The 18331-nt window shown below is 37.3% G+C and overlaps 1 protein-coding gene across 2 annotated transcripts in view; it reads left to right on the top strand.

Moving 5' to 3' along the window:
• Positions 1-18331, top strand: part of LOC150104394 (RWD domain-containing protein 1) — a 187245-nt gene that overhangs the window by 20131 nt on the left and 148783 nt on the right. For both annotated transcript variants that reach the window (XM_090396978.1, XM_090396977.1), the window contains one exon: positions 4355-4482. In XM_090396978.1, coding sequence (XP_090253104.1) covers positions 4355-4482 — 128 coding nt within the window. The remainder of the gene's footprint in view (positions 1-4354; positions 4483-18331) is intronic.

Raw genomic sequence — 18331 nt, forward strand, 5'->3', positions numbered from 1 at the left:
ATAACTAACATTGTACAGTCCTGAAGCCATCTTTGCTATCTGCCTCTGTATTCCTTTCCACAGTTAATTTATCTCTTTCAAATCCTAGGGACCAAATTTAAGAAATTAGTCTAAGTGTGGTCTGATCAGGATCTTATACAATGGAACAATAACTCTTTTCTCTCTGCAGGTCAGTATCCTACTCAGTATTGCAGCAATCCCCTGGATTACCTTCACCACCTTTGCAATATGTTCTTGAATTTCAGTTTTCTGTCAATCATCACTCTCAGATCTCTTGTCTCCCATACTTCCTCCAGTTCAGCTCCTCCAATCGAGTATGCAGCCTGCCATTGATGTATCTAAACTTCAAGACCTTACATTTTGCTGCATTAAATGGATATCCCCATTCATTTGCCCATCTGTCTAGTTTATTCCAATCCTCTTGTAGGACCTGCCACATATGCACTATTACTAATAACCCTTCCCACCTTCATATCATCTGCAAACAAATGCATATCCCTCTATAATCCATCGATAATGTCATTGATATAAAGGGGTAAACAATACGGGTCCCAGTACTGAGCCCTATGGAACTCCACTTGTAACCTTCTGCCTCCTTGATAATTCTCCACCATACACAACTCTCTGATACCTATCAGATAGCCAATCCTGAATCCAGTTGACTAACCTGACATCTAAACCCATGAGCTGCAACTTAAATATCAGCTTATCATGTGGCACCATGTCAAATGCCTTTGCAAAATCCAGAAAAATGGCAATATATGCCTTTTCCCTCATTAACTGCTCTTGTCACTTTTATCCCACAATGTCATTATAAAAGGCATCATATTACTAAAGCAAGAGCACCTCCAGATTCACAGATAACATTACTCTCATCTGTCTAACGCTGTATATGGTTCATCACAGATAACATTACTCTCATCTATCTAACGCTGTATATGGTTCATCACTAATTTCTCCAAGATCTTAACAACTACTGGTGAAACACAAACTGGCCTATAGTTAGACATATCCAGTCTACTACTGGCCTTATGCAATGGCACTATCTTACCTTCCTTCGATTCCTTGGGTATCTTTCCCATAGCCAGACTTTCAATGAAAAGCCAGGTCAACAGAGCTGTCAGTTCTTTAGCACATTCTCTCAAAACCTGTGATGAAATACCATCCAGTCCCATAGCTTTACTGACATCCAGGGTACTCAATATTTGGAACACACTCTCCTCTAAACCTTGAACCTGCCCTGTCCCTCTAGCATTAAAACTTATTTCTCCAGGATGAAATACTCCAACAAAGTGTTTATTGAACAACTCTACTATGTCCTCTGCATTTGTCACTCTATTCCCATTTTTATCCCACAATGTCATTCTTCCACAATCATTCTCCTCCTACTGGCCACATAGCCAAAAAATTCCCTAGAATTATCTTTGGATCTTAGTGCCAATCTCTTCTCATATTCCAGTTTCGCCTTCCTTACCATATCTGCTCTTCACCCTTCTCCTTATATCTCTTCCATAACCTCTTTTCACCTGCTGTTCCTGTTTGATATTGTTTGTCATCCACTTTACACCAAATTGTGACCTCTTCTTCACTCGTGGAATGCAGTTTATTATTGCTGCCAACAAATATTCCTTCACAATTTCCAAAGCACTAATGATATCCTGGCTTTCCAATTCTGCCTTTCATGGAACTACCTCAAGTTGATATCTAAGACTATTATAATCACCTACCTCATAATTCCACATATGTTCCCTTTTCTTTGATACTCCTGAATGTCTATTCATCTTCCAAGTCATTCTCTCTAACAAGGGGGAGAGATGTCATCTCAGTTATTATCAGCTCTTCTGATGCTATGACCAAATCCAAACTCTGTTACATGTTGCCTAAGACATTTGTCCCTCAAGAATTCTAGAAATTTCATTCCATTATTACTACATGCATTTTCCTCTTCCCAACTTATTCTGCTGTAATTAAAATCTCCCATAACAATCTTTTTTCTTGAACTTGCCAATCTCAACTGCCTACACATCTCCTGCTCCCCACCCTTTGTGCTCCTTGGCTTGTAACAGCACCCCACTAAATATCCTGTCTTGCCCACCTCTACCTCATACCATATGCTTTCAAAACCATTAGTGTCACTGCCTTCTAATGCCTCCACTCGTAGAGGACATAAGTCATCACTTATCATAAGCAGTATGCCATCACCACATTTTCCCTTCCTATCCTGCTGAAAAATGCTGTACCCTGCTACTTCTATTCCTGTTATTATATCATCTTCTGTCAACCCACATCTCAGAGATCCGAATAATCTTTGGCCAGGCTGATGCTATCAGCACCACCAATTCATCTCCTTTATTCTGGATACTCCTGGCATTAGTATAAAGCACAAAAATGGCATTGCTTCTATACCTATCATTATCTCCTCCAGACTGCACCGGACTCGTTGTTACCTGATGTCGTCCCCCTTCCCCCAAGTACCTATTCCCACAAGAGGCCACTCCTGCTACCACCACCCTGGGAATTCTAGTTTGCCTGCATTGACGCACCGACTTGTTCAGAAAACAGCAATCTCTCCAGATGCCTACATCCTTCCTCATTCAAATGCAAGCGGTCTCTCGCATACAGCTCCTTTCTGTCCTCAAATGTCCTCCAAGCATCCACATATTCCAATCCTCTTTTCTGACATATTCTGTCTGTTATGCTATTCATTATTACTGCTCTTCTGCTCAGCTCGTCAATATCACAATCATCTCATCCATGCTTTTACCCCACTTAATTACCATAGCCACACTTTCTATCGTTCCTCCATGCAAACACTCCTCTGGCATCCTATCTTGCATATCACGGATCATTAAGTCTCCATATGTCACACCTCTTACCACTTTGTTCCTTGATTGCTCACCTGCATCCCTCACTCTCTCCTCTAACCCTTTCTCTCTGTGTTTCCTTACTTACCTGCTGTCCTGGCATTACTCTATCCCTGGTTCCAGCATTCCCTCACATTCTTCTTATTCCCTCTCTCTGACTGTTTCCATTCTCTTCTCTTCTATCTTTCCCATACCTCTCCCTCATTCCCTCTCTTCTACTCTTTCTATTCTCTCTTGTATCATTTTCATAACTCTCTTCTACTGTTTCTATTCTCTACTCTTCTATCATTCCAATCTCTCTCTCACTCCTACTCTGATTCACCTTATATCACCTTTCATACTTCTCATCTCATTTCCAATACATTCCACCTCCTCTTTCAGCTCATCTCTCTCTCTCTCTCTCTCTCTCTCTCTCTCTCTCTCTCTCTCTCTCTGCAAGTTAGCCACTTGCCACTCATCCTCCCAATCAAGACAATCTCCAAAAATTTCACAATCATTCAAACTTTCCACACTCCCCACTCTTATTTTTTCATTCATATTTCGCTTGTCATTCTCACCCTCTATCACACTACTCGTCTCTCTAGGTTGAGATTCTCCTGCCCCAGATGCAACAAGGTCGATTATTGTAATATCTAACTCACTAAGTTCCTCCCATTGCCTACATTTTGTGCATATATGCATTCTTCCTTCTCTCACCTACCACATATCCAACTGCCAGGACACATACCTGCCACAAAATCCTGTATTATGTTACGCAAAATAGAGTCCCTACATTGGGAAGAACTTGGCGACATGCCTTTTGTAATTGGAGCTGCAACTGCTGCCATCATGCAGATAGTGCTGAGGAACTAATACAACTAAATGCTAAATACTAAACTTTCTACTATACTATGTTATACAGTACTGCTTATGATAAGTGATGACTTATTCTTCTGACTCTGGGTATACATTCTAATACTGCTTTATTCAAATACTCCTTGACCTCCCATGCATATCCAGCATCTCTCTCCTTTGAGTTCTGATGCCATTGCACTGCTGAAAGGTGGTGACTCCTCAGCTTGTCATAATATCCTTCTTTGTAGTTACACATGTATCCCTTCCTTCTTCAAGTCTGGCAAGCTCCCATGGCAAGACCTATATGATCACTTTCTCCAAGCATAGACAGCATAGTTAGATTGGTTACTGTTAAATTTTCTGATGCTATAATTAGATCCAGCACTCGCACGCCTCATGGAATTATGATAGACTATTACAGTATTTCATGAGGGATAGAGCAGCTTTTTTTTTTTTTTTTTTTTTTTTTTGAAAATCACAAGGTAGAATTGTGACAAGAATTTATATTTTTGTATTATCTTTATATTATTTATAAAAAATAAAATATACTATGAATAAATAAATAAAAATAAATTATTTATAAATAAATTTCCATACCATAATATGAATTTTGCTATCATTTTGTTCATACAGGAATATATAAATTTTATTTTCAGTTTTTGTATCCCTGCAATTTACATACATATCCACATATCCTGATAATCCACCCGAAATTGAAATAGCTGGCTCTGAAAATTTGGATCAAGAAGGAATCAATGAACTGTTACAATTTGTTCAGACTCAGGTAAGATATGAAGTAAGAAATTGAATTTTCCAGCGCAGTCATATGGTGTGCAATGTTAAAATGCTAACCAGGTTTTTCCTTAAAAAATGCTATTATTGATTTCAGACTCAAGTTTTCAACTTTTTAAATCTTAATTATTCTTTACTGAAGTCATACATTATGCCACACACCATATATAAACCCATTTGTAAACTTATCTACACAAGTCACTGTAAATTAATAATTTATTCTCACACACTTTCATTCAAATTAAAATATGTAACAAACAAGGGTGTGTGTTGAACTTATCTAAACTCATAAAAGAAAAAAAGGCCAAAAATAACACTGTATTAATTACCCGCAAAACTTCATATCAGGAAAACTCAATCGATTTTCAGCTTTGTTAATTTTTTGTAATGTTGACTAAGCAGAGAATGTAAATTTAGTAAATAAATAAATTTAGTAAATTTATGTAAATATTAGTTTGTGTAATTATCAATTCAAAGTTTCAAATTATCATTTCAAAGTAGTCATCTATTCTCTTTCAACAGTAAAGGTAATTTCAATGAAGGAACAAAATGGTCCTGCCTTTTAGTAGTAGTAGTAGTAGAAGAGAGAATATTCATCAACAAAAACACTTTCTGCATTCATGTAATATGAATCAAGACAGTTCTTAAGTAACAAAGGCACATATTGTTATTATATGGTATTTTCATGGAGTCTGGAGACTCAGGACACCAAACTAACTATTTTACACTCAAAACCTATTATACCTCTCCTTAAACTCATTGACTGTCACGGAACTTTAACCCTATTCTGGCAATCCATTCCACTCATTCACCACTCTCCATGCAAGAAATCTGGTCCACACACACCGTGCTAACCACATTCTTACACAACTTTCAACGATGGCCCTTAGTTCAATGACTGCTTGTCATATATTAAAAAATTTCCTTTGCATCAAATTTATAAATCCCCCATTAATATCTTAAAGGTTTCTATCATTTCACTTTTTTCTGTCTATCAACTAAACTTTGTAACCCACAAACCTGCAATCTTTCCTCATAGGAAGCATTTCACAGAATTGTCACCACCTTAGTTCACTCATTTCTGAATCTTCTCAACCATCTTCTGGTCTCCAAGAAATCCATGTGACCAAATCACAGTAGTAGAGATGTGGCCGAATCATAGCCTTATAAAGAAGGATAATAACTTCCTTATCTTGTTCACATGTTTTGCAACATCCAAGTAATTCTTTCAGCCATTTCACCAGTTAAAATTTAAAGTCCTGATGGTGCCCTCTGGCAGGCTAAGTAGGTGTTCTTGGCCGCTGGACTGAAGGTCTGCTGATGTAAGCCTCCTAAATTTGGGGCAGTCGCATACAACCAAATTTGTTGAGGTTTGGAGAGTTTCTTAGGGCTGAGGCTGATTCCATAAATAGTCTTTCGAATTTGTATTTGCTATGGTGTATTACTGTAGCTTTCTTTCACCATATTCTGTGGCGTGTATCAAGAGCATGGTCAGCAAGACCAGAATGGCTGTACTTGTGAAAATGGATGTAGTCCTTGTGTTCAGAAATTCTGATATTTGCTGTCCTGCCTGTTTGGCCAAAGTAAGACAGTTTACAGCTGCAAGGGACCTGGTATACACCAGGTAGGTCTAGGGGAAGTGGTTGGTCTTTAGTGGAGCGGATAAGGGATGCCAATTTTCTGTATGGCCTGTAACAGGAGGTCAAGTCATGTTTTTTTAAGATTTTGGTAATTTTTTCCGAGGTGCCTCGGATGTAGGGAATGGTGATGGATTTAGAGTAATCCTTGTTGTGGAGGGGGGGGGCTGTGGTTTGTAGGTTTTAATATTTTTTGGATTTTTTTTGGGGGGGGGGGTTAGCCATTGGCCGAGAAAGTGTTGAGGATGTGATTTAGTTCAGTGTTTAGGGCCATGTCGTTAGAACAGATTAGTTTAGCCCTGTTGTATAGTGTTTTCACCACTCCATATTGTATCCCAAAAGGACTACACAGGTAAGCTTAAAGCTCTTCTATTAGATCGGGCTACTTACCTCCCTATCGAATACAATCCCACCAACTCACAAATTAGAAAACTTCACAGGCTCCTTAAGAAAGTCACTTCTTGGCCTGTAGAAGTGACCAACAGATTAAAGCCGTTTAACTCTATAACCCCCCCCCGTATTTATGGACTTCCAAAAATACATAAAAAAATGTGCCATTTCATCCCATAGTGGATGGCATTGATTCCCCCACATACAAATTACCTAAACATTTGGCCAAAGAGCTCACACACTATACTGGCAACACACCATCACACATAAAAAACTCAGTCCACTTCAAAGCCAGCATAGAAAACCTTACACTCCAACATACTGATATAATGGTCAGCTTTGACGTCTCCTCCTTATTCACAAATGTCCCACTCAAGGAAAACTTTAGAGCTGATCCAAGCTGAATTTTCTCCCGATATCTCAGCCCTATTTCAGTTCACAATGAACTCAGGCTATTTCGTTTGGCAGGGAAAATTTAAAAACAGAGGGGACAGCCATGGGTTCACCACTCTCCCCACCCTTGGCCAATTTCTTTATGGAGACCTTTGAAGAAAAAGCCTTAGCCTCTGCCCTACAAAAACCAACCATATGGTTTCGCTACGTTGATGATGTGTTCACTATTTGGCCACATGGCTCCAAAACACTCCTCTCCTTCTTAACACACTTAAACAACCAACACCCCCAGAATCAAGTTCACCTTGGAAAAAGAGGAAAACAGCCTCCCTTTCCTAGACACACTAGTCACCAGCCAGCCTGATGGAACCTTGGTTTTCTCAGTTTATAGAAAACCCACTCATACAGCCGGATACAATCACCAACAATTCCCCTCCCCTCACAACAATATGGAGTGGTGAAAACACTATACAATAGGGCTAAACTAATCTGTTCTAACGACATGGCCCTAAACACTGAACTAAATCACATCCTCAACACTTTCTCAGCCAATGGCCACCCCCCCCCCAAAAAAAATCCAAAAAATATTAAAACCTGCAAACCACAGCCCCCCCTCCCCCCCTCCACAACAAGGATTACTTCTCTAAATCCATCACCATTCCCTACATACGAGGCACCTCGGAAAAAATTACCAAAATCTTAAAAAAACATGACCAGACCTTCTATGACAGGCCATACAGAAAATTGGCATCCCTTGTCCGCTTTACTAAAGACCAACCACTTCCCCTAGACCTACCTGGCGTATACCAGGTCCCTTGCAGCTGTAAACTGTCTTACTTTGGCCAAACAGGCAGGACAGCGAATATCAGAATTTCTGAACACAAGCACTACATCCGTTTTCACAAGTACAGCCATTCTGGTCTTGCTGACCATGCTCTGGATACATGCCACAGAATACGGTGGAAGAAAGCTACAGTAATACACCGTAGCAAATACAAATTCGAAAGACTATTTATGGAATCAGCCTCAGCCCTAAGAAACTCTCCAAACCTCAACAAATTTGGTTGTATGCGACTGCCCCAAATTTGGGAGGCTTACATCAGCAGACCTTCAGCCCAACGGGTAAGAACACCTACTTAGCCCGCTAGAGGGCACCATCACGACTTTTAGGAGAACGATAGCTTCATCTCTTCATTCTCAGTTACTGTGTTGTAGTGCCTACGTGCACGTGCCTTTTTTTGTAAGTTCCTTTTGAAGATGGCAACGTGACGTTGCCGAAATATCGGAAATATTTATTAAAGTGTAATTTAATTTATATTCATATCTACGTTGTTCAATTCCTTAAGTAATTTAATAATGCATAACCAACGTATAAGCCTGTCTACGAGAATATACATAACAGAACTCCATGGGAACAGGCTGGCTTCAAACCTAGCAGAAGTTGTTGCAATCGAGTACTGGCCTTGACAATTTATAGAGTACGGTTATGAAAAACAATTGAAAACAATAGTGGTATTCGTGGACCTCTCTGCTGCCTATGACACAGTGGAGAGAGGGTCTTATCTTAAAATTCCTAGAAACTATCCCATCACCAAAACTAGCCAACCTAATTAATCAAATATTAGCAGACAGATGGATACAAGTATCTCTCAATGAATCCCAAAGTAAATTCTTTAAGATTAAAAATGGCCTACCTCAGGCTGACCCCATTGCTCTTTAATTTATATATTAGTGATATCCCAGAGACGGCATCATGGAGATTCATGTATGCTGACGATATTGCCATTGCAACTCAACGTTCCAAAAAGCTGTGAACACCTTAACTGAAGATCTGGCTGTACTTGATAAACACTTTAGGCCAGTGTTTCTCAAAATGTGGTACGTGTACCCCTGGGGGTATGCAAATGGTCGTTAGGGGGTACGTGGCAATTTTCAGCTATGCGTAATTAAAGGAGTCATTATATTTTTCAACAAACAGTGCAAATTGAGATAAACGGGATAAAATGGTTCTAACTAATGAATCCCATCCCATCCCATCTTCAACAGAAACTGCTGTATAGACCAAGCAAAACCATATGTTGCCGGTGGAACATATGGTTTTGCTTGACACCACCCTCGTCATTAACGTGTTAAAACTAAGAAATATATAGTGAATGTGTTTCAGATATTATGGCATTCGGTTGAAGGGAATTAGCATTGCAACTCAACTGTTGAAATGCTAATTTGTCTTTAGTTCGCACGATCTTTTGTTAATATCGCATCAATCATATGCAGTTCTTCGCTGCTCTACGTATCTCAAGTTTTGTAAATTATTGGTAATTTTTGCTTGAAGTAATGGGAAAGAAGATGACCCTATTTGGGTAGATGACTTTGACGATGCACACAAAGAAACTGTTCTCGATGCCAAAAGTAGTGATAGCGAGTAGGAGCTTCTTGGTAAGTCGCACCATTTTCATTTTTTTTCTGTAAACTTTGGTTTCCAAAAATTCCCGCACGATTTTTTAGCTTTAATTTTGGGAAAAAGGTTAGAGTTATATTCGAGTAAATACAGTATTTTTTTTTAGCTTTCAAATTCTTACGTATGGATCATTGGTTAAAGACTGGATATATAAAACCCCAAAAAGAGAACAATATAGCAAATACAAGTAACTGTAAGCAACAAGAAAACATTGATATTGCACCTGGATAAAATGAAATTGATAAGAGTGTGTTGTCTGGCATCTCTAGAGAACCAAAATTTAAAAATAAATCATATTTTTTGTTTGCACGAACATATGAATTCAAATAAAATAGATGTTTAATTTTAATTATTTTTAATTAATTTATTAATTTTTTAATTTTATTTTTAATTAATGAATTTATTTTTTAATTAATTAATTAGGGGGTACTTGGTAATAATGAAAATTTAAGAAAGGGTACGTGGATATCTGAAGTTTGAGAAACACTGCTTTAGACGATGGCGATTACAACCTAACCTGAACAAAACTGAAGTAGCATCCTTTCATTTAAGTAATATCCAGGCCAACTATATCCCAAAAGTTTACTTAAAAAATAAACAGGTGAAATTTAACAATCATCCAAAATACCTAGGAGTTACCCTAGACAGAAGTTTGACATTTAAATATCATCTAGAAAATATTGCTGGGAAATTAAAAACTCGTAATAATATAATGCATAAACTTGCTGGTACTTCTTGGGATGCTGATGCCAACACACTGAGTACTACCGCACTGTCTTTGGTCTATTCCACAGCAGAGTATTGTGCTCCTCTGTGGCTGAACAGCACACATGCTTCTTTAGTCAATGTCCAGCTGAATCAAACTATGAGGATAATCTCTGGAGCTTTAAGATCTACTCCTGGCTACTGGCTCCCAACTCTCAGTAATATAGCCCCTCCCTCGCTCCGCAGGACCCAAGCCTTAAGCAAATTATGGACAAAAATAATTGGAAACAGTTCCTTGCCTATCCATCAAGACATTTCCTTCCCTACTTCACAAAGACTGAAATCCAGGCACCCTGCCTGGAGGAGTGCAATACAAATAAACGATCAGAACTTCGACCTATGCGAGTCACGGGGAGAGTATTGGTTTCAACATACCTCCAATCTTCAAATACCCATCTCAAATCAGACATTTTGTCTGGAGGGCTTCAATCTGCCTAGACATGTATGGACCACTTTAAATCGGATTAGAACAGGACATGGGAGATATAAGCTTCTCTTGCATAAATGGAACTGGTCCAAAACTCCAAACTGTGAATGCGGAAGAGGGATCCAGACTATCAACTACATTGTGCTTGAGTGCCCTATCTACTCATTCTCGGGTTCTAAAGAGGACTTTTTTTAAACTGACCCCAGAATCCCTGGAGTGAATCCGGGATTTAAGGATTAATCTCTGACTCTTGATTCTTAATTTTGATGTTTAATCATTTCAACCTAGTGTACCCCTTTTAATATGCTGTTTTATGTAATTTGTATGTTTTATTTCGAGACCTGTACATCATACGCTAAATAAATAACCTACCTACCATGAGCATTGTTTAAAGTCATCTTACTGTAGTCATTTTCCCTCTTACTTACCACTTAATGAAAAAACCTTTGGATTTACTTTGGCCTGCTTTGCTAATTTTCTCTCATAATCTGATTTGGCCTCACCCTTCTTGCTTGCACTTTCTACTGCTCATGAGTAAGGCTGATCACCTTTTTCTGTATATTCTCTCCACAATTTTTTTTTTTTTTTGCTGCTTTCTTTATATCTCTACTCATCCACTTAATTCAGTTGATTTAACTGAATTAAGTGGTCACTTGATTTATCCTCCTGACCTTGGGTGTGCATTCGGATACTGCTTCTCTCAAACAATCTCTGACCAATCGCATGCTCTGCTGACATTCTTTCTTTGTAGCTTCTCAAGCCATGGCACTACTCCAAGATGACTCATAAGTCTGTCATAATTACCAACGTTATAGTTCAATATAAATCCTTTCTTGACAGAGAATTCCACATATTTAGTAATTTTCCAGAACAGGACTGCATGGTCATGCTCCCATTGGAAACAGAGTGTCTACCTTGGTTATGAATATATCTTCTGAGGCTATTATCAGAACCAGTACTCGCAAATCTCTTGTCCCCATCTATAACATGTTGTTTTATGTATTTATCCCTTTCAACTGTATAAATTCCACTTCCATCTTACCATGTCCTCTTTCCTTCTTCCAGTGTCCACCATCTCATTTCAACCTTTGTAGATCATCTCTGCATCTTGTTCTTTGGTGACCTTGCCTTCTCTTGGTATCCACTCAGTGCTTTGTCCACCTCTTGTCTGGCTGTCCAATAATATGGCCAATCCATCTCAATTTACATGATTTACAACACTTCACAATATCTTCCAATCCAATCATCTTTCATTAATTCTAGTATTTTTTATTCTATCCCTTATTGTTATGTGGAGCAAACTTCTCTCCAAAGTGCTATGGGCCATACACAACTTGTCTTTCTGTTTTTTTAGTTGCTGCCCATGTGTCACTTCCATAGGTAAACACTGGAATAATGCATATATTAAAGAGCATTCTTTTTAGACATATAGGTAAATCTCCTAACAGATAATCTTTATACAGCCAAAATGCTTTGTTTCCTTGTATGATTCTTCTACTTATTTCTTGATCTTGTTTTTTCTTACAGCTAACTAATTGACCAAGGTAAATATAGTCCTCCACAATTTCAAAATGATTATCTGTTACTTTTAGTCGGTTTGATCTGAATTTATCATCAGCTTGATTCTAGTTAGATTAAAGCTTAAAATTTTTTTCCTACTTTCTCTATCAAGATCATTTAGCATTTCCTGAGCATCTTTATTTTTTGCTTAATGATGCACAATATTGCATGCATCATACAACAATCATACTTTGCTATAAATAATTAAAATTGATTCCTGGTCACTTTTTATATTGTCTGTATTTAATAATACAATATATATTGCAATAAAAATATTATTTATGAATAATTTATTATAACTGTATTTTTCTTGAATAAATATTGAAGAAATATAGTCAAACAGGTTATTGATTATATGACAAGGAAACAAAAATAGAGATGAAAAAATATTTTTTCATCTCTATTTTTGTTTTGGAAAAATGGAGATGAAACAGCTGCAAGAAGGATAAAGTTTTTTGTTGCAAAAACTCAAGTTCAAATTTTCATCAGGGAGCCAAGAACAGAAGCAATGAATTATGGTTTCCAGTTGGTCTCATCTAAAGGCAGCAGTTCGAAAAGCTGCCTTTAGTTGGTCTCATCTAAAGGCAGCAGTTCTTTTTGAAAATGCTTAGCTCCTTCCCCACATTAACAGACAAATGAGAGAGAGAGAGAGAAAATGAGAACATCATTAACAGACTTTTTTTTTTGTCTTCTTAATTGTCTTCGCATAATTATAACCAAACTCTAATATATATCTGTTCTGCCACCATAAGTACTGCATTTTTTTTGAAACACACACCATTTGGTTGGAAAAAATCTATGTGTGTATCTCATTGATAATGCAAGGAACATTTGTAAGATACACAAATACTTCAAAGTACTCAGGTTTCTTATCCTACAAGAAATCAAATCAGATGAGATGTGTAGTTTATAGCTCACTGATTGTTCTATAATGTACAGGTGTGCAATGAACCAGAAACATCATTGTCATCAATTTTGAGATATAAAATTCTAATCCGAGGGGTGTCCAGGTTACTACAACAGCAATACATGATTAAGTTGACATTATTATTAATCTTCTATCCGCAATTTTCCTCCAAATTAGCCTATTACTTGTAAGCACTCTTGTATAGTCATATCCAACATTTTTCTTTCTTCTAAGGCAGCTCTAACTGAATCAATCCACCTAAACGTTGGTCTTCCTCTGGTTCTCTTTCCTGCCATCTTGGCAACAAACACCTGTTTTGTTAATTTTTCCTCACTCATTTCATTTAAGTGGCCATACCAACTAAATGTGGGTTGGTAGATGCAGAAGAGATTGTTCAACACATGACGTTCTATTTTGTTGAGAGTTATCAACCTGGTGTATGCAATATGGAGCTCAGTGTTACCTCTACCTTAGATGAAGAAATCCAGGTGTATGAGGAGGAGCTACTACAGCTGTTGTATAAACTGAATAAAAATTCATCAATAGAGACTGATGGCATATCATCACAAATTCTGAAGAGTGATCAGCTGATTTAGTCTCATCACAGGGAATATTCCACAGGAGTAGGAATGGAAAGAATGTATAATAATCTCATTGTAACAAGGGTGGTGCAAAGACCAATATATCTATCGATTCATCAGTATTTTTGGAGTAGTTGTGAAGATTTTGGAAAACGTGGTAAGAGCTTGCTCACATGCAGAAATGGTTTGACAAAGAAAATATTTTGTTATGAACAGCATAGGTTTGCTTACCTTTTATAATAATGTTACCAATGAGTTAGGCAGGGGACATGGTTACACCGTGATACTTTTGGACTAAATTTTTTTTTTTTTTTTTTGCAAAATACAGCATGGAAAGCTATTGCATAAGTTGGAGGAGCTTGGATAAGGTGATGACTAACAGTTATCAAAAAATGTGTATAAGGGTTGTTCCAGAGATCAGCCCTTCTTCCATTGCTATTCAATTTTTATATTAATGACATCAAGAAGATTTGACAGGCGGGTATAAAGCTTTGCTCTTGATGCAAAGATAGGTAGAATAATCAGGAATGCAACTGTAACATGCAGAACACTTGCAGAATGATTTTGACTAGATGGAATTGTAGTCGTGCAAAAATGGTTTTCAGTTTAATGTTAGTAAAGGTAAAGTTATGCAGTCTGGTGTGGTGAAGATATTCAATTATGTATTATATTGGTGGGATTATGCTAGAAGAAACTAATAGGTTAGGGTTCTTCAAGTTTTAGTAGAAAGGAGATTGAAGTTCAGAGCCATTAAGCAAATTTTTTTTTTTTTTTTTTAATGTTGGGCCCATATACGAGAGGTTGGCTGGTCAAAGTATAGTACGTTAGTACCGTATATGGGTAGTGGGTTGGAAAAGAAGAAACTTGTTTACATTTGATTTAAAAGCCTGTATATTGTATTCCTTGGGAAATACGTCAGGGGGAAGACTGTTCCACAGTACAGCAGTAGCAGGGATGAAGGAGGAGGAAAAGAAACTTGTTCTCTGGGTTTCAAGGTGTACTGTGAAATGTTGCTTTGCAGATACAACTAAGAGGATGATTGCAGTTCTGAGAAACAAACAATGACAGTTAAGGATAAAGAAATCATTTTTAATTTTGCTTCTTTACAAGGCCTTGGTATTGGATTATTGTGCACAGATCTGGTCTCCTAGATTTCCAGGTAATGCAGATACAGTGGTGAGAATGCAAAGGAGAAGGTTAAACTGAAAAGGTCATATAGGATTACCAATAGATGGAATTTTTAATTTTTTAGAGATTTGGAAGAGCACATTCTTACAATTTGAGAATAAATGCAGTTAAGAAAGGGTTGAGTGCTAGATTTTCTCTCATAGAGGTGGTGTGAGATTGGGAATGCTTTCATTTTGGAGGTGGTGAGTGTGTATAGTGTAAATAATCCATGAAAAAGTGTGACAGCTGGTGTGGGTGATATAAGGTATCCCTGGAAGTCTTCAATTATAATATAATATATATATCCCTTATAATTTGTCACATCATTATAAAATCTAAATTGTTAAAACTAGATTTCTCCTTAAGATACTCATTCTCTTGACAACCCACCATTTACAAGATCTTTGCTAAGATGATTATGTCATGCTAATTGGCAGCAAAACCATCTTGGTAGTTATCTCTCTTCCAAGAATGTACTGCTCATTCATAAGTTGAGGTACTACTGTCATGTGTCCTGCTGTAACCTTTGCAGTGGTGTAATTTGACTTTAGCTGTTCTTATTCCAGTAAAAAACAAAACAGTCCTCGCATCCAAATCAAGCCAGGCTTGTTTTGTGCTGTTAGACCCTTCTTGAAATAAGATTTAGGCAAGCATTATACTTCACTACAGATAACTATCGATCCTGTCTAGTTGAAGGAAATGCTAACTAAACTTTTAAATTCCAGATGACTTCATCACCTAATGTGGCTGATAACATTTAGCATCCCACTCTCCTTTTACATGAACGATAACTTTCTGGTTATCACTCATGTAAAGGAAGTATATGCTGAATGTATTGTAGTCCCACACCCTTCCTTCCTGATTTATGCTCAAGTGTAGATCCACACCTCACAGTGCAAATATTTGAAACCAAATCCACAAATAGGTTGGTTAATCCTTATATATATATATAGTGCCATTACCATTTTTAAATACAATGGTAGAATGGTTTTGCTGACAAAAAAAAGAAGTATAAAACCAGGGAGATAACTTATGTTTATTCACGAATGCCATGAGCAGGAACAGAGGGTTTCAGTTTGTTGCCTTGGTGAATACTTGTATAAGTCTATTTGTCCATGAAACTCGCTCTACAAATTCCATATCATTCCTCCTGCATAACATACGCATCAATTCATTTGTTATTATGGTTCTCTTTCTCAGCTCAACTCTGTCATACCATGGCAACAGACTCACTGTCTTAACTCTCTTACTCGTTTCTTTTTAACTTTCAGTAACTTTTTCATGTCCTCCCTCATACCATGCTTTTTTTTCTTTCCAGTCATTCATTTCAACCAAAACAATCAAAACGTTCACTTTATCCTTTTGCATTTTACTAACCTTGATAACATTTTTAATTTTTGCACCCAGAAAGCACAATTTTGCTACTCTCTTGCCAGTCACACCTCTTACGATAGGATCGCCATACAAGACTCTCCTTAATTTTTCCTTCTCTTTCTTAGTCAAGCATTCCTTTATCTTTTCTTGCACTTCTTTATTTCTCTTCTCAGCTGTACCACTTGCAAAATGTTTATGCATTCGCTCCAACTCACACTTTGTCCTGTGTATCACTCTGTGCAACTGTGCTTCTCTCTCTCTCATTTTGGCCAACTCTTCATTGTTTACATATGTCACACTATTCTTTTGATCGTCACTTTTACTCTCTCTCATTTGTGTCACTTTTAATCTCTCGTAATAACTAGAGCCGATAAAGGAAGTGGCACTGTTATTCTAAACCAAACCACTTATTTAGAAAAAATGAATCTGCTGGTCTCGGACAGTAGTACATATCAACTTGTTAACTATGACCCAACCAATAGAATAAAAAAGAAAACAGAGAAACTACTTAAATCAATTACTACATGGCCCGAAGATGCAGTCAAAAAATTACTTTTGCACTGCGCTTGTTCCCCAAGAATTTACTGTCTACCAAAGATACACAAAGAAAACACACCACTCTGGCCGATAGTTGAAGGTATAAACAGCCCGAATTATCACCTAGCCAAGAAACTAGCGGCAACACTCAAGGAGTTGGTTGGTCATCCCCCCTCCTATATCAGAAACACACAGCACTTCATAAACATAATAAAAGACATTATATTAGAAAAAGATAATTTATTAGTCAGTTTTGTGAGTGCCCTCTTTACAAATGTCCCAATCAATGACACAATCCTGTTATAGAACAAATTCCTTCCAGATCATATCGGCACTCTTTGTGCATGTATTATGTTTTGGTTATTTTGTATGCTTTCTACCTACAAAAAGAAGGCACAGCCATGGGCTTGCCACTATCCCCCCTATTGCTAACTTTTATATGGAACATTTTAAGCAACATGCTCTGGATCCCTCTCCTTTAAAACCCAAAGTCTGGCTTAGATAAATTGACGATGTTTTCGCGATCTGCCCCTTGGCTGCTAGACACTTTCCTTAGCAACCTAAACAAACAACACAAAAGCATACAGTTCACAATTGGGATTGAAAAACAGAACACACTTCCGTTTTTAGATACACTTGTCACACATCTTCTTTCTGGCAGTCTTTCTTTCACTGTTTACCAGAAACCGACACATACTGGCCAATATATATATATATAAACTCCTACCACTACCCAACACAAAAACTAGGTGTCATTAATACTCTAAAAAACAGGGCTTTGAAGACCTGCTCCAATGAACAAGCACTGAAAGACGAATTTAAAGTTATTAGCAATACTTTTCTAAAAAATGGTTACAGCCAAAACACTATTAACAAAATTCTCTACAAGATCTCAATAAAAAACAAAGATAAACCAGACTACAATAAAACTATAACCATTCCTTACATTAAAGGGACATCAGATTAAATATACAGAATACTACAGAAATACAACCTCAAAGCCACCTTTAGACCTCCTGCAAAATTAAAAACACTATTAACAAAATTCTCTACAAGACCTCAATAAAAAACAAAGATAAACAAGACTACAATAAAACTATAACCATTCCTTACATTAATGGGACATCAGATAAAATAAACAGAATACTACAAAAATACAATTCAAAGCCACCTTTAAACCTCCTGCAAAGTTAAAAAGCTTACTCAACTCATCCAAAGATCCAAACTGGAGCATACTGTATTTATTGCACCTGTAATTTTCCATAAATAGGGAAACAGGATGCACAATTCCTATCAAACCAAAGGAACATAAACGACACATTAAATATAATAACTATGGTGAAGCCGGCCTTTCGGATCATGCCTTGAACACTTTACATAGAATTGACTTGAAAAGCACCAGCTGTTTACATCATACCAAAACTTGGTATGAATGCAAATTTAAGGATGCCTGTGAGATTCTTATCAACCACCCCAATCTGAACAATAATGATGGTCTAAAAATCCCAAGCATATGGAAGGCACATATTCTACCCACGGAACCTTTCTCCCTAAGAGTTAACTATAAACAGGACTGTAGATAATCCAGAATCCTAAATCTAATATAACAATTGTAATGCTAAAAATGGGACATCATTGTTACTGT

Source organism: Typopeltis vanoorti, chromosome 8, assembly GCF_054136105.1.
Source record: "Typopeltis vanoorti isolate ZY-2024b chromosome 8, IOZ_Tvanoo_1.0, whole genome shotgun sequence".
Taxonomy (NCBI): domain Eukaryota; kingdom Metazoa; phylum Arthropoda; class Arachnida; order Uropygi; family Thelyphonidae; genus Typopeltis; species Typopeltis vanoorti.